The sequence below is a fragment of the Sylvia atricapilla genome, chromosome W (assembly GCF_009819655.1).
Source record: "Sylvia atricapilla isolate bSylAtr1 chromosome W, bSylAtr1.pri, whole genome shotgun sequence".
In the NCBI taxonomy this organism is placed as follows: domain Eukaryota; kingdom Metazoa; phylum Chordata; class Aves; order Passeriformes; family Sylviidae; genus Sylvia; species Sylvia atricapilla.
In genome coordinates this window covers 6,011,645-6,036,847 of record NC_089173.1, presented here as the reverse complement: position 1 = coordinate 6,036,847, position 25,203 = coordinate 6,011,645, and the positions used below count along the sequence as shown (strand labels likewise).

General features: G+C 53.4%; 1 protein-coding gene across 1 annotated transcript; it reads left to right on the top strand.

Annotated features, from left to right (window-relative positions):
• Positions 1-1,696: 1,696 nt before the first annotated feature.
• On the top strand, positions 1,697-23,700 carry LOC136373276 (NALCN channel auxiliary factor 2-like). The gene is made up of 3 exons (XM_066338179.1): positions 1,697-2,455; positions 22,440-22,611; positions 23,135-23,700. The coding sequence occupies exons 1-3, from the start codon at positions 1,697-1,699 to the stop codon at positions 23,527-23,529; spliced, it is 1,326 nt and encodes a 441-aa protein (XP_066194276.1). The 3' UTR covers positions 23,530-23,700.
• The last annotated feature ends 1,503 nt before the right edge of the window (positions 23,701-25,203 follow it).

Sequence of the window (25,203 nt, the reverse complement as noted above, 5' to 3'; positions counted from 1 at the left end):
AATGTAAATCAGAATATTCAACACAAAAGGAGATATAATGTATTGTAACAAGAACCTCGCTCTCTTACCTTGCTCACCTCCTTTACCCCTGCCACCTCTCTTACCCTGCTCTCACCTCTTAGCTCTTACCTCTCTCCCTCTCTCTCTCTCTCTCCTTGGGGCATCCCTTCAGCCGAGGCTGGTGGCTGAAGGCAAGGCCCTTTTACCCATGACCCTTGCAATAAAACCACATGTTCTATAAGTGTCTCAGGTTTGCAGAGTTCCCTCTCCCTGCTGTCCATGTTAGCATAGGAAACACATAATCACGGAATGATTATATGCAGTGCTTTATTGAAGAGCTCCAGGAGTCGGGGTACAGACCCAAATCCAACTCCAATGAGGGCTCAAAAGGTGTACAGTCTTATACCCTTTCGTTACACAACTCTGTGTTAATCATTAAGCCTCCCATTGTTTTATTGTATACACCCAAGCATGAATTTTGGTAAATATCTTCCCTTGTGATTCTCACGATTCTGGTTTAAGGTAATAATCGCATTCAGTTATCAACAATCATTACAATTATATCATCTATCATATGATGATTAGGTACAGTTTCACCTAACCTAGTAGAGGATAGCTTTATCTCTAAGATACATAGGCCTAAGTACAAACTGTCCTAATCAATCCTCCTTCCCCCCTGATTACCCAGGGAAAGTTATACTTGATTTGGTTAAAACAATAGCATGAAAGCCACATCCTGGTTGCAGTGAAGCTGAGGTTCTATTCCCCAGCTTTGCAGCTGCAGAAATCATTTTAGTTTTAACCCTATACACTATCATCCACAGATGCTCCTACACCCCAGAAATGGAATCATTGGGGGCTCTTTGTGGGGCTGAGGACGTGTGGGCAGTGAGGGGACACCAGGCTCTGCTCTCAGGGGACAGCACCGTATGTGTGGCTGCTGCTGGAGCCCCCATGTTTCCTCTCTACTGGGTCCTGTTGACACCAGGGATGAGGATGGGACCAGTCCGTGAGGGTGAGCATGGAGGTAAGGTGAGAATGAGGATTCAAGTGAAGATGAGGGTTAGGATGAGGATGAGTATAAGTGTGAAGATGATGGCAAAGGTGAGGTGAGGATGAGAGTGAAGATGACCGTGGGGGTGAAGTGGCGGTGAGGATGAGGGAAGGGATGAGGAAGAGGGTCAGGCTGAGGGTGCGGATGAGGTGTAGATGAGGGTGCAGGTGACGCTCAGGGTGGGGGTGAGGACGAGGACGAGGCTGAGCGCGGAGCTGCCGCCGGGGCTGCGGCGGGTGTGCGGGTGCGAGGGTGCCCCGGCCTGGCCTGGCCCGGTCCGGCCCGGCGGAGCGGAACTGTCCTTCAGCACCCCGGCAGCGGCGGCCGGGCCGGCCGGTGCCGGCGGAGCGGAGGCAGCGCGCAGGCGCAGCGCTCGCGGCTCCTCAAGGTGTTGGCGGCGCGGCCGAAGATGGCGACAGACTGAGGGCGATGAGGCCGGGCGGCGGCGGCGGGCGCGGCGCGGCCCCGGCACCGCGCCGGGGCAAGCGGAAAGCCAAGTGAGGGCGGTCGGGGCATGCCCGGGGCCGGGGCGGGCGGCGGCGGCGGCGCGCGGCGGGGGCGGCGCGGGCATGGCGACGGCGCGGGGCAGGTGACAGCGGCGGCAGCGCGGCGCTGCCCGCCCGCCGCCCGCGCGCCCCCGGCATGATCCGCGGCGCCTGGATGTCCCCCCGCGGGGGCGCCGCCGGCGGGGCCGTGTGCTGCGCGCCGCGCCGCAGCGACAAGCCGGTGGCCGACCCCGAGCGGGCGCAGAAATGGCGCCTGTCGCTCGCCTCGCTCCTCTTCTTCACCGTGCTCCTCTCCGACCATCTGTGGCTCTGCGCCGGGGCCAAGCTGCGGGCGCGGGAGCGGCCGCGGGGCCGCGGGCCGCGGGCGCTGCTGGCGGCCGAGCCGGCGGGCGGCGGCGGCGGCGGCAGCTGCGAGGCCCTGCTGGGCAACCTGAGCCGCGGCCCCGGCGGGCCGTGCCCCGCCGCCCGCGGGGACCTGGACTCGGCGTGCGCCCGGCTGCTCGCCCCGCAGCGCCCGCGGGCCCCCGGCGCGCCCCTGCGCTCGCCCCCCGCCGCCGCCGCGCCCTTCTTCGCCTCGCCCTCCTCCAAAAGGACCTTCCTGCAGGCTTACTTCAGGAACTTCAACCTCTCCTTTTGTGATACTTACACGATCTGGGACCTGCTGCGGGAGATGGCCGGCCCCGACGGCCTGGACTGCAGCCTGGACAACCTGATGGTGGACCTGGTGGTGGCGGCGGCCGGGGCTCTGGGCGGGGAGGCCTGTAGCAGCTGCGTCCAGGCGTACCAGCGGCTGGACCAACACGCTCAGGAAAAATACGAGGAGTTCGACCTCTTGCTGGAGAAGTACTTGCAATCGGAAGAGTACTCGGTCAGATCCTGCCTGACGGACTGCAAGGTACGAAGGGGCGTCCCGAGTGAGCTGGGCCACAGGGGGCTTGCTGGTGTGGGGGAACTGTGGTCCCCCTGCTCTCACATCTACCTACAGATCTGGAGCCTTTGGGAAGGCTGGGACAGGGTGGTGGGACAGAGAAAGCAAAGCAGGACTTGGCCTGAATGAGCACTCGCACATACCTTTACACCTGTGCACACACAGGCAGCTCCCGACATCCTGCTCCCAACACCTCAGTCTGAGCACCCAACTCATAACACCCTACTCCCAGCACCCCAATCCTGACACCTCACCCCCAACACCCCTCTCCTGACACCCCAATCCCGACATGCCACCTCAATCCAAGCACCTCACTCCTGACACCTAAATCCCTACCACCCCTGTGCACATGGGGGCTCAGCTGGGGCAGGTGTGGGGCCCCTCATCTTTGCCTCAGACCTGCTGCTGCTTCTGGGACAGCCCAGGGTTCTGCCTGGCTGTCAATTGGACCAGCGGTGACCTGAGATGAACCATGGTGTCAGCGCCCCTTCCCTGTACACAGCAGCTTTTTTCCAGCTCTCACACCCTTTCTGCCCAGGGAGCTGGCCCAAGGGTGCTGGGATGTGCCTCCCACCTTGGTGTTCCCCCCAGTGTCACTGACTGTCCCTAGCCCCAGGTCACAGTCCCTGTTCTGGAAGCTGATGAATTGGTTGTGTCTCCCAGCATCAATGGGATCGAGGCTCAGTATGGAGCCATCTCCTCACCCAGATGAGAGTTGTGGTCGGATCTCTATCGGATCCCAGTGTGGTTCTGCTGGATGCTCCATTCTTACAAGCCTGTGGTGCCTCCAGCTTCCACCTGCTCCAAGCTGCCTGGCTCACCTGTGCACGCTCCCTCCAGACGTCGCTTCTGGGAAGTGCAATGGTCTCCATAATTAAACCTGCTTCCCATTCTCGGAGCTGTGTCTTGGGGTGTGTGACAGCATTGTCCCCACAGGGATGGTGGCAGAGCTTCCTCCCTGGCAGTACAATGGGGTTGGCTGCTCCTCTTCTGGGACAGGAGTTTTGAGGGACACTTGGTTTCACGGTACCTCTTGAAGTGATGTTTATGCCCTGGGAAAGTGCAGGAGCAGCACCAAGAGCAGCACTGGGGCACCGAGGTGGTGTCTTTCACCAAGGGCACATTGGTGAGATCCTGGCCACTACTCCAAGGGTTGCTTTTGTGAGGAGCTGGGTTTGAGCAGGAGCCTGTGCTTGCATTCTAGGCCCAGGCCAAGGCAGGTAATTACAGTCTGCTTCCCAAATTCCCCCTATGGTTTCCAAGGAATGTAGTATTCAGCTTGCTCTGAGTAGTTTGGTCCTGCTGCTCCACTTCCACAGGGAGTTTGGTGCTGTCCATTGTGCTGCTCCTGCTGCCAGGGGCCCAGCAAGATCAGGATCTCCCTGTGCCATGTCTGGTGGAGCATAAACATTCCAACTTCAGGCTTAGCTTCCATCTCTGCTAGGAGACACAGAGAGAGAAGCAAAAGAGGTGAGAAAATAATCATTATGTTGGGACTCCAAAGTATGTAGAAACAGAGCCATGCTTCAATGAGTCTCCATTAAGTGTCCCTGGGTTTAACATCCATGATGGGAGACCAGGAAATGTGCTGGGGAGATGCAGAGCTGGAGGTAGTGGTGGGACTTTGAACTGGTTCCATGTTGTGTCTGTGCATCCTTAGAGCATCTGTGAGCTCCAGCCTTGCATTCCACAGGCAGCACTTGGGAAGCAACAGGAGGCAGGAGCAGCAGGGACAACCTGTTAACACTCCCCTGGGCCACCCACTGGGAAATTCCCATGGGAGTGCCTGAGTCTACACGCTCTCACTGGAGCCCTCACAGCTCCCATCCTTTTGGTTGCTCCTGAAAATCAGGCTGCTTTGTTTAAGGCCATTCACTCCATTTTTATGTCTTACTCCAGCCTTTCGCATCCATGAGGCTCAGATTTTCCCTCTCAGTGGCTGTTCCCCATCTGTGAATTGAGGCTAATGCCAGACCTCTCCAGCATTGTGGTGACAAGCGAGTTTTGGCCTGATTTCGATTCCTCTGGACTTGAGCAGGGACTGCAGTTACTCATTGCCTTGGAAAAATGTGGCTGGTGGGATTTTTGAAGCACTTTGTATTTGTAATTCCCATCCAGATGCTGGATAATACCTGTTTGTGAGGGATGGCAGAGCTATTGCTTGATGGTGATAACATCTGAGAGCAAATAACAGGAAAACAGGAGAGGAGTGGAGGAAAACAGAGTGGAATGTGCAGCTCGGCCAGTGTGAGAGCTCCTGCAGAGCCTTCACAGCAGGATCCTGGCTGCAGGAACTCTGAAGCTGGAGAAACAGGATTTAAATAATTCTGGGACACAGGACCATGGGAGCAGGGCAGTGCATGGAGGGTTAATGCTGCTTCCCATTTGCATCCCTGCCATTCCATAACAGCAGCTGGAAATTTGAAGATGAGGAAGCACAGCAGCTCCAGCTCACCTGCAAACAACCTCCCTCTGCAGGGCCACAGATACCTTTGGAATTTGGTGCCTAAGAAGTGTGGCTCAATAGATGGCTCACAGGGAGCTCTGTGGCAGCCAGACCACTCCGGTGATTTTGGCTCTTTATTCTACCTGATATCAAACAACAGCAACACCAAACCCCAACTGGAGCTCCCAGTTCCTTCCTATGGCAGCAGGTTTGACCCCAAGCTAAAAGTATAGAAGCATGTGAGTGTTGTGGATTGGTTTCAGGAGACACATAATTCCCTGTTAATAAATCATCTTGAGAGCTGCCCTCAGGTTTGGGGAGAAAAGGCAGGTGCTTCTGGGAGGGGAAACAGCATCCTAGGCATCCCAACCTGGGATCCATCTGTGCTTGGAGATTGGGGAAGACTGGACCAAAGTCTCCCTGGGAGATAGGAATCCCATTAAATGGTGTGGTCTGTGTGTAATTCAGCTGCTGAGATTACTCAGTGCTGTAATACTGTCCCTTTTTATTTTTTTGCCTGGGGGTCATTCCTGGGCAGATCCCACCTTCTGCATATGTTGTTATTCCTGTGCAGCACTGTCAATTTCCAAATCACTCCCTGGAAATGTTTTATTTGTTACTCTTACAACTAACCCCAGAAATCCCTGTGGCTGAGAGACAGTAAACTATGTAGATGTACTTCTTGGGTTTATTTTTTGCATTTCCCATTTGGTAAAACTTTGGGGGTCTGGCTCTCACAGGGATGCTCATGAACAGGGGCACTGGCATCCTGCGGACAGGAGGAAAAGAGGGAAGTGGGTCTATAGGTTCATGCATCTTCTCAAATACATTTCACCTCGTGCTGCGAGGATCTGCCTGCCAGCTGCTGGGTCATGGTGCTAGGTAGGGATGATGTGGATAAAAGGTGGAAAACACCTGTGTTTTTCTGAACATAAGAGGGAAAAGTCATTAATTGAGTCAGGAGCAGCTGCTGGCCACCTCCATCTCGCCTGTTGCTATGTGACTTGTACCCTTTGTCACTGCAAGACACAATGAACTTTGTGCACTGAGCAGTTGTGGGGACACTTTGGAGCATCCTCCAAAGGGGCTTGAGGAGGTCACGGCCTGGGGATGTGGATATTGGACTTGAATATCCATCAGGAAATGTGGGGCAGCAGCAGAACTCAAACTGTCAGCCCAGGCTTTGCAGGACTTGGTGCAGGAGGAAATTGCTGTCCCTCCAAAGCAATGCCGTGAGGGATGCTTGGGGCTCATTTGTGCCTTTTCCCCATCTTTCCAGACAGGAAAAGAGCAGTGTGGCTCCGGCTCAGACACCAGATGAGAGCTTTGCTCGTGCCAAGGCTGAGCTCTGCATGCTGGCTCCCTCTCCAACAGCTCCCAAAAGTTCCCCCTCTCACCAGTCCTGGGGCAAATCAAGATCTATGGGACAAAGCCTGCAGAATTAGAGTCATTAGGCTGCAAGAAAAAAGGCTGTGGTGAGAGAAGGGCTGACAGGCAGGAGAGGGCTGGCAGCAGAGCTGGGCAGGCTGGGCTGGACAGGACCTGTAGCATCTCAGATGTGATTAGATTATCAGGTTTCTCTGCACACGGGCCCGTGGCTGTGGCATCTGGTTCTGCACCTCTGGTTTTCCCAGTACCCCTGACAGGGCAGGATTTCACTCCCGAGGCTTTGCTCGTGTTTCTGTGCTGTGGGTGTGCAGTGATGTGGTGAGAAATGGAGGCTGTTCCTGCTCTGGCATCACCCCTGGCACAGCCCACATGGAGCAGGGAGCAAATCCCCAGTGCCCAGGTTCAGCACCCTCTGGGGGGTCCTGTTTCCTGGCTCTTGTTTAACCAGGAATAGCATCAGCAATTGGCATCCCTAAAGAGCATCCCTCCCTGTGGAACATCCTCTGGAAACCCAAGCCCGCTGGTGCCAAGAGCTTTGGGAACACCATGTCTTGGGGTTATCCCAGTGCCAGGAACACCTCTTTGGGGAAACCAAGGCAGCATTTTACCTTCACAAAAGTAGCTCAAGTTGAGGTTTTTTTGGACTGGGCTTATCCAAAATCCTGCTCAACCTGCTGCACTCCTGCTACAAGCCTGGATGGCTTCTTACACGGGGGGAAGGTCCCTTGAGAACCACAGCAAAAGTGGCTTCACCAAAACCTTGTGCTTTTTTAAGGGAGTTACATTAGCAGTGAGGCTTTCAGAGAGACTATGTATAGGTGACTGCAAAGTTACACCCTGGACCTCGTCTCCTGTGGAGCATTTGATGCACCAGGAGCAGCAGCACCTGGGAGGGGAGAGGCTGCTCCCACACACCTGTGTCAGCTCCAGATCTTCTCCAGAACCAGCCTGGCCAGTGAGACATTTCATTAGGTGAAAATAGGTTCCAGAGTGAATTCCAAAGTAATTCCAGCAGATCAGCGCAGTCATTTAGCAGCTTGAGCAGGAGCACATGCATGGGCTTAGCCAAGTGTGTGTCTCCATGTTCCCCCCCCCTTCCATGGGAGCAAAGGGAATTTTTTGCAGCCCTGCACAAAGATGTGATTCAGTTGTATAAAGAATTTGGGCCAAAGGACCATGGTGGGTTTGGTTTGCAGGTGCTGTGGCTGCAGCCTCTGGCACAGCCCAATTCCAGTGCCTTGTGTCTGGTACATCCTCAATGCTTGAAAACTGAAATCAAGGCTTGGAAAACAGGAGAAATAAAAAATGAACCGATGGAAGGAGTTTTCCCTGTGGAATAAAAGATGTAGAGGTGTCAGGAATGTGCCAGTGGTAACTGGAACTTGGCAAGGCTGCAAGCCAGGCAGGAGTGGGGATGCTCAAATGGTGCTTGGACAGTCCTGAGCTTTGCTTGGAGTTGACATCTCAAGCTGCCTGGGAGTGTGTGGTGGGCTGGAGGCCGAGCCTACACAGGTGCGGTGGGGTCAAGGTGTGAATGGGAGCGATTTATGGAAGGATTGGGTGGTCTTTGGCTGCCTCCTTTGGCTGCCTCCTTTGTGCTGATTGTCTGTCAGTCCTTGTTGTCTGCCTGTCCTCACCTGTGTCTGTCAGTGGTGCTGTGAGGACAACCCACAAGTTTCCCAAGGCAGCAGCAGGTCTCCATGGAGCAACAGGCAGGTCGGCAAATGGTGCAGGGACAGTGAGGGAGGGTGACATCTGTCTCCATCAAACTGTCACCAATAGCTCCAAGTGCCACAGGCTCCAGCGCCAGTTCCTGCTCCATGTGCTCCCAGCTGTGCCTGCTGCCATCAGTGCCAGATGCAAGCCCAGGTTCTTCTCCATGTGTGCCCATCCCTGGGACACATCCCTGGGTAGGACAAACTCCTCAGAGATGCAACCTCAGCAGCTGGAGATGGAAAGTATCCACCTGTTCTGTGTGGTGCGGGAAGGCTCTGGGAGTCAGGAGCTCAGCAGCACGTGCGGTGATATCGGCAAAATGTGAGATATGGGAAAACAACATGACCTCTTGCTGTGCACATCCATTGTCACAGGCTGCCTGTGGTCGTCCAGATCAGGGCTGTCTTGCCACACTGCTTTTCCTACCAGGTAGTGATCCATGCTCTCCATGGACAAAGGGATCTGCTGGTGCCACGCTGACTTCCAGCCCCACGTGCATCCCAGGGAGAGGAGGCAGCACTTCCCACACCAGCACCGGGAGGTGGGAGAGGATGCACAGAGTGTCTGCTTGAACCCAGCTGGACCTGCCCTCACAATGGGCCTCACCTGGTCCCTGCCTGAGGACAGGATTCTTTTTGATCAGGAAAGGAGCTGTTTGTGCCCAGCAGGGATCACACATGGCCTGGCCTGACCCCGGTGCTGGGCAGTGCCAAGGATCACACAGAGAGGGTTTGTCAAAAATCCCACAGCCCCAGGCCTGTCCCAAGGGATGCCACACAGGCTTTTCCTCTGCTTGGGGCTCCAGAGCTGCCCTCCAGGGTGGGAGGCAGGCAGGTGGCAGAGGCAGGATGTACTTGGCTGCTGGGGGCTATTCCCGCTGTCACCGGGATGCCATTAGGATGCGACTCATGCCTGGCTCCATGCAGGAGCTCAGCTCTGCTGTCCTTTGAAGGGCAATGACTCAGGGACAGCAAATCTGTGAATGAGACACGGAGGCTGCCTGGGCAAGAAGTAGCCATCTGTCCATGCTGCTCCAGCCTCATTCCTGTGGGCAGAGCCAGCAGCTGCCTGCCTAGAATGGCTCACCTGCTTCAGCCTCACTCCTGGCTTTTCCCTGGGGCCTCTTTCCCAGCCATGCTCCTGGGGTGTCACAGGAAGAGCAGTGCTGGCAGCATTGGCTCTCCAAGAGACTGCCAACATGGCCACTGTTAAAAAAGCAGCATGAAATGGCCTCACCTGGCTAGGATTTGGTTTTCCAGAGCCCTGCCTGTGCCAGCATCCTGATGTTCCTGGTCCTAGCTGAAGAAGGAAATACCACCTGCCCTGCTCATCATCTTGGGAGTAACAGATACATGTGTTTGGCATCTTGGCTGGAATCTTATCCCTGCATGGCAGCTCTGCAGTGCTGCTGGTGGGTGGAGGCTGCAGATGGAAAGGAGAGCGAAGGTAGAGCTGGAGAGGGGGCGTGGAAGTGGCTGGGATGGGAGTTTTCTCTCTGGTTTGGTTCTTTTTGCTCACCTGAGATTCAGGTGGTGGTTCGAGAGTGTTTTGCCTCTGAAGGCCCTGAGCCAGATGCGAGAATGAAACAGAGTCTTCAAGGTCTTGTTTTTCAAGGTTTCTCATGTTGTTTATTATTTCTTATCTTACAATGTTCTCTGTGCCCGGCCAAGGTGTTCTGCTGCTCGGACACAGGACGACACCCCTCTTGATGGGAGGTCGCAGCCTCTTTATACAGATAATTACGTGTATATTATTTACAGTTATGTGCCAATACCTATCACCTATACTAACAGGGTCATCTCTACTTTGACCCAATCCCCTTAAACTACTTTGTGCCACCATCACATCAGAAGATGGAGGCCAAGGAAGAAGAAGCCAAGGGCACCACCCTAATTCCTCCATCTTGTCCCCCATTCACCTCCATACTAAGAACCCCAAAACTACAGATTTTCCACCCTGTGACACACTACACTACTGTTTTCACACCTTTGTGACTTGTTATTCTCTCAGTGTTAGAAGCTTTTTTTCTACGGATTGAAATCAAAGCCTATGTCTGCCTGGGCTCTGTGCCAGGCAACCCTCCTGGACTGGCTCCACACCCCCTGGCCAGGATTCAAACCTTCTTGTTTGGGTCCCAATCCTCTCTACCGAGGTCTGTGACCTTCCAGGGCATCCAGAGGAATGCCCTGGACTCCAAGAGTTTTCCTGGTGAGGGGTGTGCCAGCAGGGATCAGGGTGCCTGGAACACCCTGTGCCCACAGGCACCAGTCCCAAGCATTCCCCACTGCTGGTGGTTACAGATGGAGAGGAGGCAAGTGGAATTTTCTTGGAATTTTCTGAACAGCCACAGGTTGGGAAGGACTGACCAGTGCTGGCAAAGCAGGAGCTGTGTTTCTGTCTTTAATGTAATGAGTTCAACCCCCTTCAGACCTGGGCATCTCCCTGACCTGCTCTTGGTCTTCAGTGTCATATTCCTTGGAGCTGGTTGTCTTCCATGTCATTTTCCATGGAGCTGGATGTGGAGAGAGGGACTCCACAGTGGTCTCTGCCTGTATGTGCAGGGAGCAGTGTTTTCCTGCCATGCTGTGTTTCTTGTTTGTCATCATTCCTTGCTCTCCCATTCAAATGAGACTGTCAGGAAGCATCAGGAGCTCTGGGGTGGCAGCCTGGCTCAGAGCGTGGTCCTGGGACCGTTCTCCAGACACTCCTTGCTCACGGGAATGCAGGGGAAGCACTTACACTCTGTGGAGCATAATGAGGGAGAGGGACAGGGACAGGGAGAGCCCCAGCCTGCCCTGGGCTTGCTTCAGGGGAGAGCAGCAGGAATGGGGCTTCCCCGCAGTAGCGTATCCCTTGGGATTCGCTGACTGAGGAGTGATGCCAGCTGGGAGCGCCTGCTTGCTGCTCACCACGGAGACTGAGAGTTATCCTGGGGCTTTCCTCCCCTGGAAAGGAGCAGGAGATTTCTGCAAATGGTGTTCAGCCAGGGAGAGAAAACCAGAGGTTGCAGCTCTTGAGTCTGACATGAGCATGGAAAACTGCACTTCCCTGTGACCATGGAAAGTGCCCAGGAACCAGGATGCTCCTGTCTCCCTGCTGTTTGCTCCATGAAGGAGCAGGGATGGGCCAGATCCTGCTGCTTGCCCATCTCTGGGGTGCACATGGATGACATGAGGGACCAGGTTCCTCCTGCTACCCTGTACCCTGTCCCATTCCCACTCGAGCCAAGTTGGACCTCACAGGATGCTGTTCAAGGGGCTCCTGGCAAAGTACAGGATTGGGCCCTTCTGTAGGCAGTGGATGCAAGACAGCCCTATTGTGACAAGCCCTTGCTGGGCTGGACACATCATCCTGAGAACAATTTTCCAACCTCACCACTTCCTTGGAAGGGGGATGAGTGGAGAAACTTCTCCCTCGCCCCCATCACTGGTGGGCATTTTATGGTACATGGCACTGAAGTGTCTTGCCTTTATTTTTTAAAGTCCTATCTAATGTAACAGGATGTTCTCATTAGCTGTATAAATGTTTAATTCACTTTTGAATCCTGCTAAGCCCCTGGCTGCAGCAGGATCTCATGGGAGTGAATTCCTCAAGCCATCCTAATGGATTGCAGGGACCTCACTTTCCCTATGTCCCCAACTCCATTGTGTTCAGCTTCAAGTTTGCAGAGGTCTTTAATTACTTTTTAAGTCATTGGGCTGGTAGGATGGGCTGGTATCTGACCCACTGGGGGCTGGCAGGTGAGGGATTGTACAGGATGGAGCTGCTGGAGTGAGTCCTGAGGAGGCCATGGAGCTGCTCTGAGGGCTAGAACCCCTCTGGAGCCAGGCTGGGAGAGCTGGGGGTGTTCATCTGGAGAAGAGAAGGCTCCAGGGAGATCTCAGAGCCCCTTCCAGTGCCTAAAGGGGCTCCAGGAGAGCTTGAGAGGGACTTGAGACAAGGGCCTGGAGGGATAGGACACAGGGAATGGCTTCCCACTGCCAGAGGGCAGGGTGAGATGGGATATTGGGAAGAACTTTCCTGAGTGTGGTGAGGCTCTGGAACTGGAGGCCTGGTCTCCCCTCTTCCACCTTGGGGCATGGCCATGTCGTGTCACAAGGACAGAGCCCTCCAGATGCCAATGAGAGCTGCTGTCTCCCTGGCCACCAGCTATTTGTCCCTGTCTCCTGGTGCCCACCCCCTTCCCACACAAACCTCCACACTCCTTCCTGACAAGCCGCTCTTCTCTAAAGCCCAGCCAAGACCCTTTTTGAAAGGGGAACACAGAGCAACAGCCTGGATTAACTGCAGCCTGGAAATTCTGGTCCCTCTGGCCTCACCGTGCTCCTGGGCTGGGATCTTGGGACAGGGACTGGCTGTGCCTGGGGTCTGGCAGCAGTGCCCATGGGCAGCCCACCATGGCTGGGCCACCCTGTCCCAGACACTGCCAGGAAATTCCCAGGGTGAGTAGAGGGGACACACTCAGGATGTGGGAAGTGGGGACTGAACAGGAGACTGGCCTCAGGAATGCTGGGATAAGAGCTTGCATCTGTGAGCAGAGCACTCTCACCCCGTGCTCAGCCCCTTGGAGAGAGGATGCATCTACCCCGAGGTGGAGTTTGCTAATGAAATGGAAATATCCTGTGGGAATTGGGATGTTTTGTAGCAGTGATCTGGGATCAAGAGCTTCCTGCAATGGGCTGGGGGATGTAGGCGTGGTCAGGCAGGGCTAGGTGGCTGGACAGGGGGTAACCTCCAGCCAGATCCCAGCCTGCACTGGGAAAAGTGGGAGCTGTGGTGGGAGGAAAAGGGCTGCAGACACTGCTGGGCAGGGACATGGAGCAACCTGTGACATGCGTGGAGACAGGCACTGGCTGTGGGAAGTAGGAGGGCCTGGCAGTGGTCACTGCCTTCCTGTTCATCCAGCTGTGCTATTAATTACTGTGATTAATCAATAGGCACAGGCATGTGGCCATGTTGGAATGCCACGTGCTGTCTCCTCAGCACAGGAGCTGCCTGAGGTGTCCAAAGCAAGTCCACAAGCTCTGCTCTTCCAGGGAATGCTTCCTGCTTCAGTACAACCACGAGCACAAGCTCTTCCTCCTGGGTTTGTTCCAAGGGGAGTGTGGCATCTGCTGGGATGAGACCAGGCTTTTCCCTGGGCTCTGCACACAGCAGCCCTTAGTGCCATGAGCAGATGAGCAAAGCCAGGAGGCTGTGACTGTGGTGTCTGTCCCGAGAGCATTCCATGGGTTGGGAGCTGGCACTGCCTGGGGCTGGGAGCTGGCACTGCCAGCCCCATGGACCATCACCTGTGGATGCTGGGGTTGTGTGTGGTTGCAGAGACAGGTTGGGGTGCTGGTTCTCCCATCCTTTCCCACTCCAGTCCTTCCCAAAGCATGTGTTGAGCAGCCTGACATTGTGACATAGTGTGGCAGTTGTTACCTGGGCCTTGAATGTGTTGGATGTGTGGGGGATCACACTTTAAAGCTATTTTCTCTTAGTTTTGACCAATGAGCACCTGGGGCATTGTGTGTTTCAGACTCCGTTTGTGTGGCTTGGAGGGGGAAATTTGGGGCTTTTCCCTCCAAAAGAAGGAGGGTTCAGACAATCTCTTTAATCCAAGAACTGGGAATTTAAGTTTAAATGCTTTATTTTTAAAATGAAAACTAAAACTTTTAAACTTTAAAACTATCAGCTGCTTCATGAGGTGATTGAGTGGTGAGTGAGTAGCTCTGACATGTTTCTTCCAGATAATTTGGGAGTGACTTCATCACTCAGGTCAAGGGATATGGTCTGGTCCTGTGGGATGTGGGTGGGAAGCCACAGTTTGGAAGCACAGGGGATGTTCCAATGCCCAGGACCTTCCCTGAGGATGTCTGGTCAGTGCCAGATCCAGCCCCCCTGTGCCTGGAACAACACACAACAAGCAGAATGCAAACTGCTGTCATGGATGGGATGGCTGGGGGAGAACTTCTGGGAAACCAACCCTGGAGAGGGGTGTGCTGCAGGGTAATGGAGAGCCTGGAATGGGCATGTGCCAGCCAGCCTAGCAGCTCTGTGTGGAGTTTCCAGTGGTGTTTGAGGAACACCCACTCTGGTTGGGATTCCCACCAGCGCCGTTCCCTGCAGCCTGCGTGCATCCATCCCCATTCCCCCATTCCCCCATCCATGTCCCAGGCATTCCTGCTGGCAGCCCCCATCCCAGTGCCCACCACAGCCACCATTCCATGCCCTCTGGAGCTGGGTACAATGGGCAGAGGCTCCCCTGGTTGGGAAACAGAGGAGCTGTGGCTCCAGTGCTGTCATCGCCAAGCAAAAGGCAACTTTATATTAAAAATGAAGGAAAAACAATACAAATCACATAATCCTGCCCAGTTGTTTTGGTTTAGGGTTGGGTTGGTGTTTTTTCCCCTCTCTCCTAACCCAGAGCATGTGAATATGTCAAGGCAGGGATAACAACTCCAGAACTATCAAAGAAACCAAAAATCAGCTGTTCAGAGATGATGTTGGAACAGCCCATATAGCAAGGAGAATTTTTTAAAAAGCCTAAAAAAAAGCTGGTTTAAAGCTCCACATTGTTACTGTTGAGTTAATTGAATACAGTGGTAATTGGACATTGCAGATGTGTTTGACTCCTCCTGCCTGGCCCTGGACTTCAGCATTCCCTTAATCCTCTGCCATCCAAGGGGGCTCATCTCTCCCCCCAGCCTGTCCTGCTTCCCGTGCTGCATCCTGATATGCCAGAGCTTGGAGAGCTGCCTGAACGGCTCATTAGCAGTGCTTATTTCCCTGTGTCCAAGATTAATGAGGCACAGCCACTCCAGATGCTCCTCTCAGGCCAGGATGGAAATGTGAGTCCCAGGAACTGCTCTGGGAGGGGAGAGGGCTGCTCCAGGCTGGGGGTCTGGCAGGGATTTTTCTTCCCATCCCTGCTGGGAGCTGGGTGCACCCAGTGAGAAGAAGGAAAGGAGGAGAGTCATGATGGTAGAGCCCAACTTCCAGAATGATCCTCACTGGTCCAAGCACACTCCCAGGTCTCCTTCTGGGGTTATTTTGTAGGGAAAAACTCCCTATTTCCCTCTCTGCCTTCCAGTCTGCATCTCCCCCTTCCAGAGAAGTGGATTTTGGGCTGGGGATGCTGCCCCAACCCCTCCCTCTAATTAAGGAAAAGGGTTTGTTACATTTGTGCCATTAGCAGGATTTTCCTTGGGGAAACTTCCTGAGCATTGATTCCTGTTCAAATGGGAAAACAACAGTTTGTTGTGTTAATTACAGCTGGCATTCCCAGTGGGCATCCAAACTATCCCAAGCACTGCATCCTCTGCAGTGGTGATGCATCCTGAGAATGCTGCTTCATTCCTGCTCCTCGGTTCTCCCAAAATGTAGCTGGGATGGTTCCACAGGCAGGGGCACTGTTTCCAACATACTGGCAGCAACTGGACTGGCCTTGAAGTGGCCAAATTTGTGCAGAAATCCTAATGACACAGAAAGACTTTGGAAAAGCTGTTTAGTGGGGAATGCTGTCCTGGTACTGACAGGAGACAGAGGGAATAGTGCAGGCAGGGAAGAACTCCCATTTGGCACAGAATTCCCTGTGAAAGCACCATCCTTCTGACTGCTGTTTCCAGATCCCACTGGAAGTGTGAGCAGACAGGGAGCTGAATTCACTATTGGAAATCCAATTAATTTTGGATTTTTTTTAATGTCTTTTATGGTGAGGTTTTTCATCCCACCTGCAAAATTCTGATGTGGACAGATAGCCTGTCCTCCTCCTTCCACATAAACTGGGTGCCTGAAGTTGACTCCTTTGCTAGGTAGCCAAATTCCGTGTGCTTTCTTGGAGTCATGCAGCCAGTCCTCCAGAGCTAAAAATGCAGGAAGAGGGCACCTAACTGGAGCTATTTTGGAGTTGAGGTCACTTATATTTACTTGGCCAGGCTGGAGATCTGCCCAAAAGCCAAACCAGAATGACAGGAACACTGCTTGCAACACAACCTGCTTCCTGAAGAATCCAGAGAGGGCAGTATGGAAACTGAAAAGAATGGGAAAGAAGACCAGCTCCTTTTAATGCCTTTATTAAGTTCAGCTCTAGGTGGGGGCACGTAGGGTTGCGCACACTGCCGCTGCTGCTGCTGCTCCTGATGAATGACGCAGGGGAGAAGGTGTTCAGCTTTGCTGCAGGGCAGAACTGGGTCATCCTTCCTCGTAAAAGTCCCTGGGTAAACCCTGGGAAGACACTGTTGGGCTCATAGTCCAGTAGTGTCTGTCTGGTTGAGTGCTGTTTAAGTTATGGTAACAAAGTGGAACCCAGCTCTGATTGGTGTGAGGTTCTCTATGGTTTTGCTGACTCAAAGGGGTTATTCTTAGTCCTTGGTTTTGTGTTGGCTCATTGTTTTTAGGGGTTTTATATCTATTTCACTTCTTCTGGGGGCTAAGGCCCTTGGGAGTCTTCTTTATTTGCATGCCAGGTGGTATCATTGGTTGCTATGCGGGGGGCAGCAGGGCAGGGGCAGATGCTCAACGGGGAAGAATACAGTTCTAAAGAAAGGGGTTCTGAGGTAAGTGGCATTTTACAGGGAAAGCATTACAATAACAATAGGTATGGGGTAAACAATATTTAACAAGACCTTTTAATAGGTAAGAGATAACGAGATAACCAGTATTTAACTGAGAGAAGATACTTTATAATAACAATACTCAAATGAACTCAGGAACTTGTATTTTATTTCTTACAGAAACCAGGGAGCTTTCCCAGTTGACTAAAGCAAGGAATAATTTTCTTCCTGTCCTAAATTCTCACATCCTTTTTTACAGCAGAACTAAGGAGGTTGTGTGGGGTAAGGTTGGAGATACCAAAACCTTGAGCATCCCAGGGAATTTGCTCCTTGTCTGTGACATGGATCTCTGTGGGTGAGTGACAGGAGGGCTCTGGGATCTCCTGGAGATCCACCTGTATCTCAGCCTGATCCCAGTGGAGTGGGAGAACCCTGTTTGACCAGGAGGTCTTAGATATCTCTGCTTTGGAGTACACACAGGCAGTTTCCATCCTGCAGAGCTGCAGGGATTCCTGCTGCAGCACCTGGAGGATCTGCCACAAGGGAATGGCAAGGGCTGGCTGGAGTCAGTGCTTTCCTCAGTGAAGGCAGGTGCTCTAGAAAGGGAAGTGTTGGGGGTTAGGTTTATTCCTTTTTTATTCTATAGAATTTTTTCCCCATAAGTTACCAAGGAAACTAAGTGTTGGATACTTAAGAGTACTTGACCAAAACAAAGGGGTGGCCAAAGCTCATAGGGAGAGAACTCGAGTTTTGGGACAAGTAAAGGACAGAGCTTGAGGCAGTTTGGCTCTCTGTTTTTCGGCATTCGGGGAGAGAGAACGGCTGGGTTGCTGCTCACTGCTAGAGGAGTTCACTGTGGCCAAAAGGGTCCAGTCCTAGGAAATCTACCATCATCTGCTCACCCTGGAATTCTGAGCTCCTCTGCCACCCTGCTGGAGCTGGGCCAGCCCTGCCCCACTGTCACAGCTTCTTCGGCACTGCTGCTCTTGCTACGGTGTGACCCTGCATTCCCCTGCCCTGCCGGGACATCCTGCCATCACAGCCACCAGCCTGGGACTTTTCCACTGCTTCCAGCTTGGTGCTCTGGGGATCCCGCAGGGGCACCAAGACTAAACTGTCCTGGGTTTTTTGTGAAGCAAAGCCCTCAAGGTTCTTGGTACTGTTTTTGTTAGTAATGCTGTAGTTGTTGTTTTTGTTTGCTTTGTTATACATACTAGTAAAGAACTGCTATTCCTATCCCCAAATCTTTGCCTAAAAGCCTCTGACTGTAAATTTATAATTGGAAAAAAGGGAGGTGCTTTACACTCCATTCCAAGGGAAACTCCAGCTTTCCCTGGCAGATACCTGTCTTCCCAAAGTGAGACAGGAAGGAAGAATGGAAGGCAGCCAGGCAATCCTGGTTCAGGTTCTAGATGAATGCTCCACCTCCTTAGTGGTATCACCAGCTCCTTGCAGTCTCTCCTTCCATATTTTCATTAAATTCATGGAATGTCCCTGTATGTGACCCCAACCCTCTGCCAGACTTCCCTGATGGGAATCATCACAAAATTTTAGGGGGAATATGTGTGGATCCATGCAGAGCCTGCTTGTGCCAGCTCTGTTTCCACATGAGAGCAGGATGAACCCTAGCAGCCTCCTACGAAGCTCTGGGAAATCTCCTGTTCCGGCTGCCTTTGCCACCCAAATCTGGAGCTGGGACAGCTCAGGTGACACCCACAATCCTCTGCCAGAGCACTCAGTGTACCCTCCATGCTGGGCTGCATGTGAGCCCAGGTGGGAGCTGGGATGTGACAGGGATCTGGGAAGCAGCATGGGAGAGTCAGAGCTGGGAAGAAGACTGGCAGGAAATGGGAGTGAGTAAATCAGGCGAGCTCGCCTGAGTTGTGACTAGAGCAGGAGCATGAGACATCTGCAAATATTAGAGATGTGTAAACATGGAGCAGGGAGGGGGAATGGTGGAGGGAGTGATTGAAGGGAGTGAACTTTTGGATGGAAAAATGTAGGTCAAGTATGAAGGAAAACTTGTAGGCAGCAAGATAAGTGCTGTAAAACAACCTCCTTGGGAAACATGAGGAAGTCCCACTGAGGGAGATGTTTATCCTAAGGCAGATGAGGGCTGGAAAAAAGGCTGAGCTTGAGGGATGGATTCAGGGTGTCCATCCCAGATGGGTCTGAGCACACCAGTGATGTCCATCCAGCTCCTTGTGTGTTCATAATTTCCCTTTAAACTACAGGCTGGTTGTGGTTTAGTTAATCCATCCGGATTTTAATCCTGAAAACTTCATGGCTTTGGGGAGAATTCACCCACCTAACTTCAGCCAGTTCAAATTCAAGCAGGTCATCCACACCAGCTGTCCAAAATCCTGGATGGTCACCAGGGGAAGGAGAAGCTCATCAAGCCCCTTGCTGCCAGATGCTCTGAGGGTCGGGGTGTTTTCAGGACACCCTCTCCTTGTTGCTCTAAAGGCAGCCCAAATAATTAAGGTAATCAATAAGGCCTCTCTCTGTTTTGCTCCAGATTACACTGGAGTGTGTCTGGAGCATGTGGAAACAACAGCATCATGTCCAGGCAGGGACTTGTTGAGCCCTCAGATTGGAATAAGGATATGGTCTGTCTGAATAAATCCTGGGCAGTCAGTGGGTGCTTTGGAGCCCATTTTACATCCCCTGGAGCTGTGTCCCATCAGTGTAAGGTGTCACTGTCCCCTGAGCTCTCTAATCCTCCTTTACATCCTGTTGAGATTCCATAGCAGCAGTGACAGGTCCTGCTTTCTCAATGGAGAAAAACTCATGGTGCTTGCAGAGGGCCATGTGCCACCCACTGAGGGGTCCTGCTGTGTCCTCCTTGCTGTCTCCATGTCTCCTTGCTCCCGACACTGTCCCCAAGGGAGCAGAGACCATCAGGGAGGGCAAGTGTTGCAATGGGGGTTGTAGCCCCTCCAGAGCATGGCTTCTTCCTCCTTGGCTCTAGGGAATCAACTAGGGCAGATCGTGGAGTTGTGGAATGGTTTGGGTTGGAAGGGACCTTAAATCCATCCCGTCCCACCTCCTGCCACAGGCTGGGACACCTTCCACTATCCCAGGGTGCTCCAAGCCCCATCCAGCCTGGCCCTGGACACTTCCAGAGATTACATGTTCAGGGATGCAGATCCAGACCTCGTAACTCTCCTGCTCGTGTCCTCACACTCTGCACTCATTCCCTCCTCTGGAGTCGTTCCACTATGTCCCAGTAATTAACATCCAACAGGACAAGGAGAACAAGCACCTGCATTCCCACATCCCAGGGGAAAGCCCTGGCCATGTGTTGTGGTTTTGAAAACAAACCAAGTAAGAGGCTCTAAGTCAGGAATAAAATTTAATGAGAAGAAAAGGAAAATAAAATAGAATAAAATAAAATGAAATAAATACAAAAATAAAAACCAGTGACAGAGTCAGAATACAACCTGATCAGGGTGATGGAAACAGTCCAGACGAGGTGGTCTTCCTGAAACAGAAATCTTGTACAAAGGTCTGGTAGCTCCGGTCCTCTGGAAATCCAGTGGGTGAGGGCTGCTTCTACTGTCCCAAATCCCAGCTTATATCCAGGTGAGAATGCTTGGCTCTTCCCCATGGGCGGAGCATCTCACAATGGGATGATGAGTCATGGAAGAGGGCCTTAATGGCCCATTAAAGAGAGAGATAACTCCCAGAGGGAGTTATCTCTGAGTCATGCAAAAGGCATTGATGGGCCATTAACTGAAGATGGTGATAGAATACATCCTAAACTACAACCCAGGACACCATGGTACTGGGGACTGCTCCATAAATTGTGTCCTGGTGCCCATTAAACTTTTTGGGATGAAAGTTTCACCAAAGCTAACAGAATTCTGTGAAAATTCTGGGTTTCATGATTTGGCATTTTCCAGGGGAAAAAAAAAAGTAAACTAAAATATCTTGCCAAGAAATTCCCAACCAGCTTTAATCCTGAGACACCACCATGGTCTAAACAAATGATAATAAGGATCTATGGAAAACATGGGGAAGCAAAGAAGTGATGGGTTTAAAGCCTCCAGAAAGTGAAAATGCAGCTGGAAGGAGGAGCATGGGGTTTCTCTATTCCAGCTGGTAGAGGGGTCTGCCGCTTGGGACCCAGAGAGCCACAACCACCCCAAAAGATGTTTCGCTAGAAACAGCTCCTTGGGGGGTCAGGGCGCTCCTCAGCTGGCAGAGGGGCTTCTCAGCAGGAGGGCAGAGCAGTGATTTCAGCTCCGTGATTTCAGCTCCTGCCCTTGCAAGTTTGCCCCTCTTTTAGCCGGTCGTGATGAGAGAGAGAGAGGCCTCGTGTGGAATTTCCGCAGGTGGTAACTTTATTGCAAAGGTACCAGCGAAAGGGGTCCAGGGACGAGGGACCTCTGCCAACCAGAGGAAACCCAGGGGTTTTTATGGGACACCAGGGTGGGAGGAAAAGAGTACAAAACCAATCAATTGTAACAGATCTACATAAGATCCCGAGGGGGCTTGTGGGTCTCCGGACAGGTCGCTGTGACTAGAAAGTTTGTCTTTTGTCTTAGGGGCTCTGGGTGAAGTTGCGAAATTCTTTCTTAACTCCTCAGCTTGGCTCTCTCCAGGGCAAAGCAGCTGGGGCTCCGCCCACTCCCACATTTCTCTAAGCATGCCGAGGAGGGAAACTCATTCCCTTTGAATCACAGGGAGCCCTTTCTAGCTGGTTTCAAAGGAAGTTGGTTGTGGTCATGGAATGACCATGGTGCTGTCACTCGTGCCCACATGAGTTCATGGATGAGCTGGAAGTGCCACGGGTTTCTTGCAGCCTGAGGAATGATGCATACCAGGAGAAATGGGAGCTCTCCCTCCCTCTCTGCTACAGCCAGTGGAGACAAACAACTTCCCCCATGCCTGATGCTGGGGAGATAAGGGAAATTTGGGAATATGGTTGTAACTGAGGTCATCTGGGCTATGCCTGGCTGTCTGCCATGGGCACAAGCTCACGGAGGCTGGAAGGGAAGAGGGAAACCCAGGACTGGACAGGCTGGAGAGGCAGGGAATGTGACACAGCCTTGCAGTCACAGCTGAACCCCCAGGGTGCTCTTCCTTCTGGAAATGTTGCCAAGCACAGCTTGAAGTATCAGAAAGGTTAACAGAGCACATGGAGACACCTATATCACTAGTACATCCCAGTGCCAGAACATCCATGAGAAATGAACAAGTTTCCCCCTTGAGCCAAAAGAAATGGCACAGCAGAAGTTCCAGATATCAGGGATTTGGGAATCTCTCCCAGGACCTGGTGGGGAAGGTGAGGAAAGTGTTATTTGGTGGCAGAGGGACAAGCCTGAAGTGCAGTGGCTATGTTCTGCATCCCAGCTGCTTCTGACCAGCAGCTTTTCCAGCAGGAAATTTCCCGTAAAGACCAGCCCATGATGTGTTTTGCTGTCCCATGTCCAGAGCTGATGGGGGCCAAGGCACTTTAGAGGAGGCAAGAATCCCTCCCCTTCCCAGAAGAGCAGTGTGATTTCTTGGGGATGAGGAGGATGCTCTGGGACAGGTGATAAGCAGGGTTTGAATTTCTGTGTGATGGACTGAGCTCTTGGGTCACTGATGTTGGCAGAATCTGTCACAATGCCTGTCTGTAGGGGACATAATTCCATGTGGTAATTAGCTTTATTCTTGTGGTGGATTTAGCTGGATAGACAAGTTCCACCATTGTTACACTCCAGTGGGTTGTTTGAATCCACCGCTGTTTAACAAATGAACCCAACACACATTTCCCACAAGAGCTGGGAGCTCTCCCATCCCTTTCCACACTGCAATGCTCCAGCTATCCCAGTGCTTGGGAAGTGACGTGTCCCTCTCCATGATTTCCCCTCAGGCTGTCTACAAGGCATGGCTGTGCTCCGAGTACTTCAACGTGACCCAGCAGCAGTGCCGGCAGCGGATCCCATGCAAGCAATACTGCCTGGAGGTGCAGACCAGGTGCCCCTTTGTGTTACCGGACAATGACGAGCTGATCTATGGAGGTTTGCCTGGCTTCATCTGTACGGGTAAGGAGGGCCGGGCTCACACTGAGTACGGGGGGGGGGGGGGGGGGGGGGGGGGGGGGGGTGATGGTGAGCCCTGGGGAATTTCCAAGCCACTTCCCAGGTTTGGAAGGCTTGTCGGGGTGGAGTGGGAGGAGGGGCAGTGTGGAAACATTGCCTGATGCCAAAACGTGGCCATCCCAAGGGTATGGGATAAGGAGTTAATGGAGACACAGCAACATCTCAGCCCAGAAGGTGAAAGTCCTACCACTGACTGAAAGCTAAAGCATGGAAGGAGCTGCAGGTGATGGATTAAAGCAGGGTGGAGATATTGAACTGCTGTGAGCAGGATTTGGGGAGCCCTGAGCTCTCCTTGCTGGTGTGTGCAGGCTCACAGATGCACTGGGGCCAGTCCCAGAGGGTGTCTGGGTGTCCTGGTTCTCAGGTGTGCCCATCCCACAGCTGGTAAGCACCAGGGCTCACTTCCTCCGCAGTCTCATCCTCAGTGTCCCGCTGACCCCTCCTCCTGCTTCATTCCTTCCCGCAGGGCTGCTGGAGAACCAGCTGCCTGACGAGGAGGCCAAGTGCTGCGAGGTGCAATGGGACTCCTGCGAGCACCCCCCAGACAGCAATGAGGACACATCCCCCAAATCCACGGCGTCAGAGTCGCTCCATTTCCACCGCCACGACCCCCACCTCCATCACCAGAGGCAGAACCACTACCACCTCTACCACCACCACCAGTACCACCAGCCCCACTCCCCGTTGTTGCTGCCGGTCTCCTCGGGGTCTCGCCTCGGCAGCAGCAGGATCAGACTGTGCGTGCTGGTCCTGATGCTCCTCCACACCATGGTGTCCTTCTCGAGCGTGCATGGCGGCGCCGGGGGGCTCGGCCTGGAGGCCCCGCCTGCCCTGGAGGAGAGCGTGGCACGGGATGAGTGACGCAGAGGGCAGAGCCGACCTTCAAGGAGAACGCCAGATCTTTTTCCATAAGGGGGGCACATGCTATTCCTCCAATGGGAGGCACGGGATTGGGGGTGGCGCACACGCACCCCCGCACATCCCCCAAGAGCTGCTCGCGAGGCATCCCCGTGGTGAAGAGTCTCTAACGCGCACAGGGCTGTGGGACCCGGCGCCAGAAGGGTTCGGGCAGGGGCAGCATTCCCGGCCCTGCAGGCGCCGGGCGGGCAGGAACGGCACGGGGGCGGGGGGACCGAGGGGAGGGGTCCCTTGGAATTGAAGGATGTTCCCATGGGACTGCTGAGTGTCCCCCGGCCGCTGCTGCGAGTGCCTTGGGTGCCCGCGCCTCCCCCACCTGCGCCGTGCCGAGGTTTGACGGTCGGCCCAGCCCTCGTTCTTTTTTTCCTGGGTCTGTGAATCCCGAGGGAGCAGGCGGAGGGGCAGCACCTCCCAGCACAGCCTGGCCCACTCCTGTCCCAGGGAAAAGCGACCGGCTTGGGGTAGAACCACCCTGGTGGGGCACAGTGTCCTCAGTGCAGCACTGCCTCGCTGATGGCGTTTGGGGACAGGAGTGGGATGCTGTGACACTGCACTGTGGTACCACTTGGAGTTGGTCTTACTGCATCCCAGCCTGCTCCTCCAGCCTGGCCTTTCCTGCTCCTTTATGTGAGGAGGAGGAGAGGGAGGAGGCATGGAGAAGGAGGGATGTCCTCAGCATTCCCACATCCCACTTTGCCAAGTGTCCTGATTATTTAGTGTAACCTTTTGTTGTCCTCCCTGGCTGGTGGGACTGGTCTCAGTGAGGAGTTGGGGAGATGTGACTCCAGCAGCACATAGGCTGTGAGGAAGAGGGATCCCACGTGGCAACAGTTGAATGCAGGGAATCCCAAAGGCATCCTTCCATGCTTCCCAGCTACAAAACATTGACTGGATGGCAGGAGGACTGGGCAAACAGGCTGAAGAAATCTGGCTTGGAGGGAAAGTCTCCCACACAGAGAGGCACTAATAAAGCCCAGCTAGGGAGGAGCATTTTTGTGAATAGTTTCAATCCATGGATGCCCCTAGATCCAGAAATTTCAAGGAGCCCAGCTGGACTCGGCCAGGCTGGTGCAGCCTCATTTGGCTCACTTGGGGTGGTTTTTTAACCTGAGCTCAGCATATCCAGGGATTCAGCCCTAAACAAACATCAGATTCCCTAGGATCTGATCCCCAGGTCATTTCCTAGGTAACTCCCAATTCTCCACCCACCCACCAGAACTGTTCCCAGCATGGACACTGCGAGGTGGTGCCTCTGGGCTGGTCACCAGGGGCTGTAATTTGTCCTGGGTGTGGGCAGGTAGGGAAGAGAGGGTGTTTTAGCACAAGGTCATGAGTTGGGTGTGAACCCACTCCCTGCTCCCAGAGGGGCTGGGATGGTCCCTCTGTTTCCAGGCTGGCTCTTGACAGGAACCTGCAGCAGATCCCTGTGTGGGTCACTGCAGGAGACAGGGATGGAGCAGGAGGAATGTCCTGCTGCATCCCAAATTGATCCCAGATCCCTGTGAGGGTGCAAGAAGTCCCAGAGTTGATGACCTGTAGGAGTTTTGTGGTTTCTGGTCTCTTAAGGTGAAACAACACCAAACAGAGCCCTGTGAGCAGAGCCCTGTGAGCAAAGCT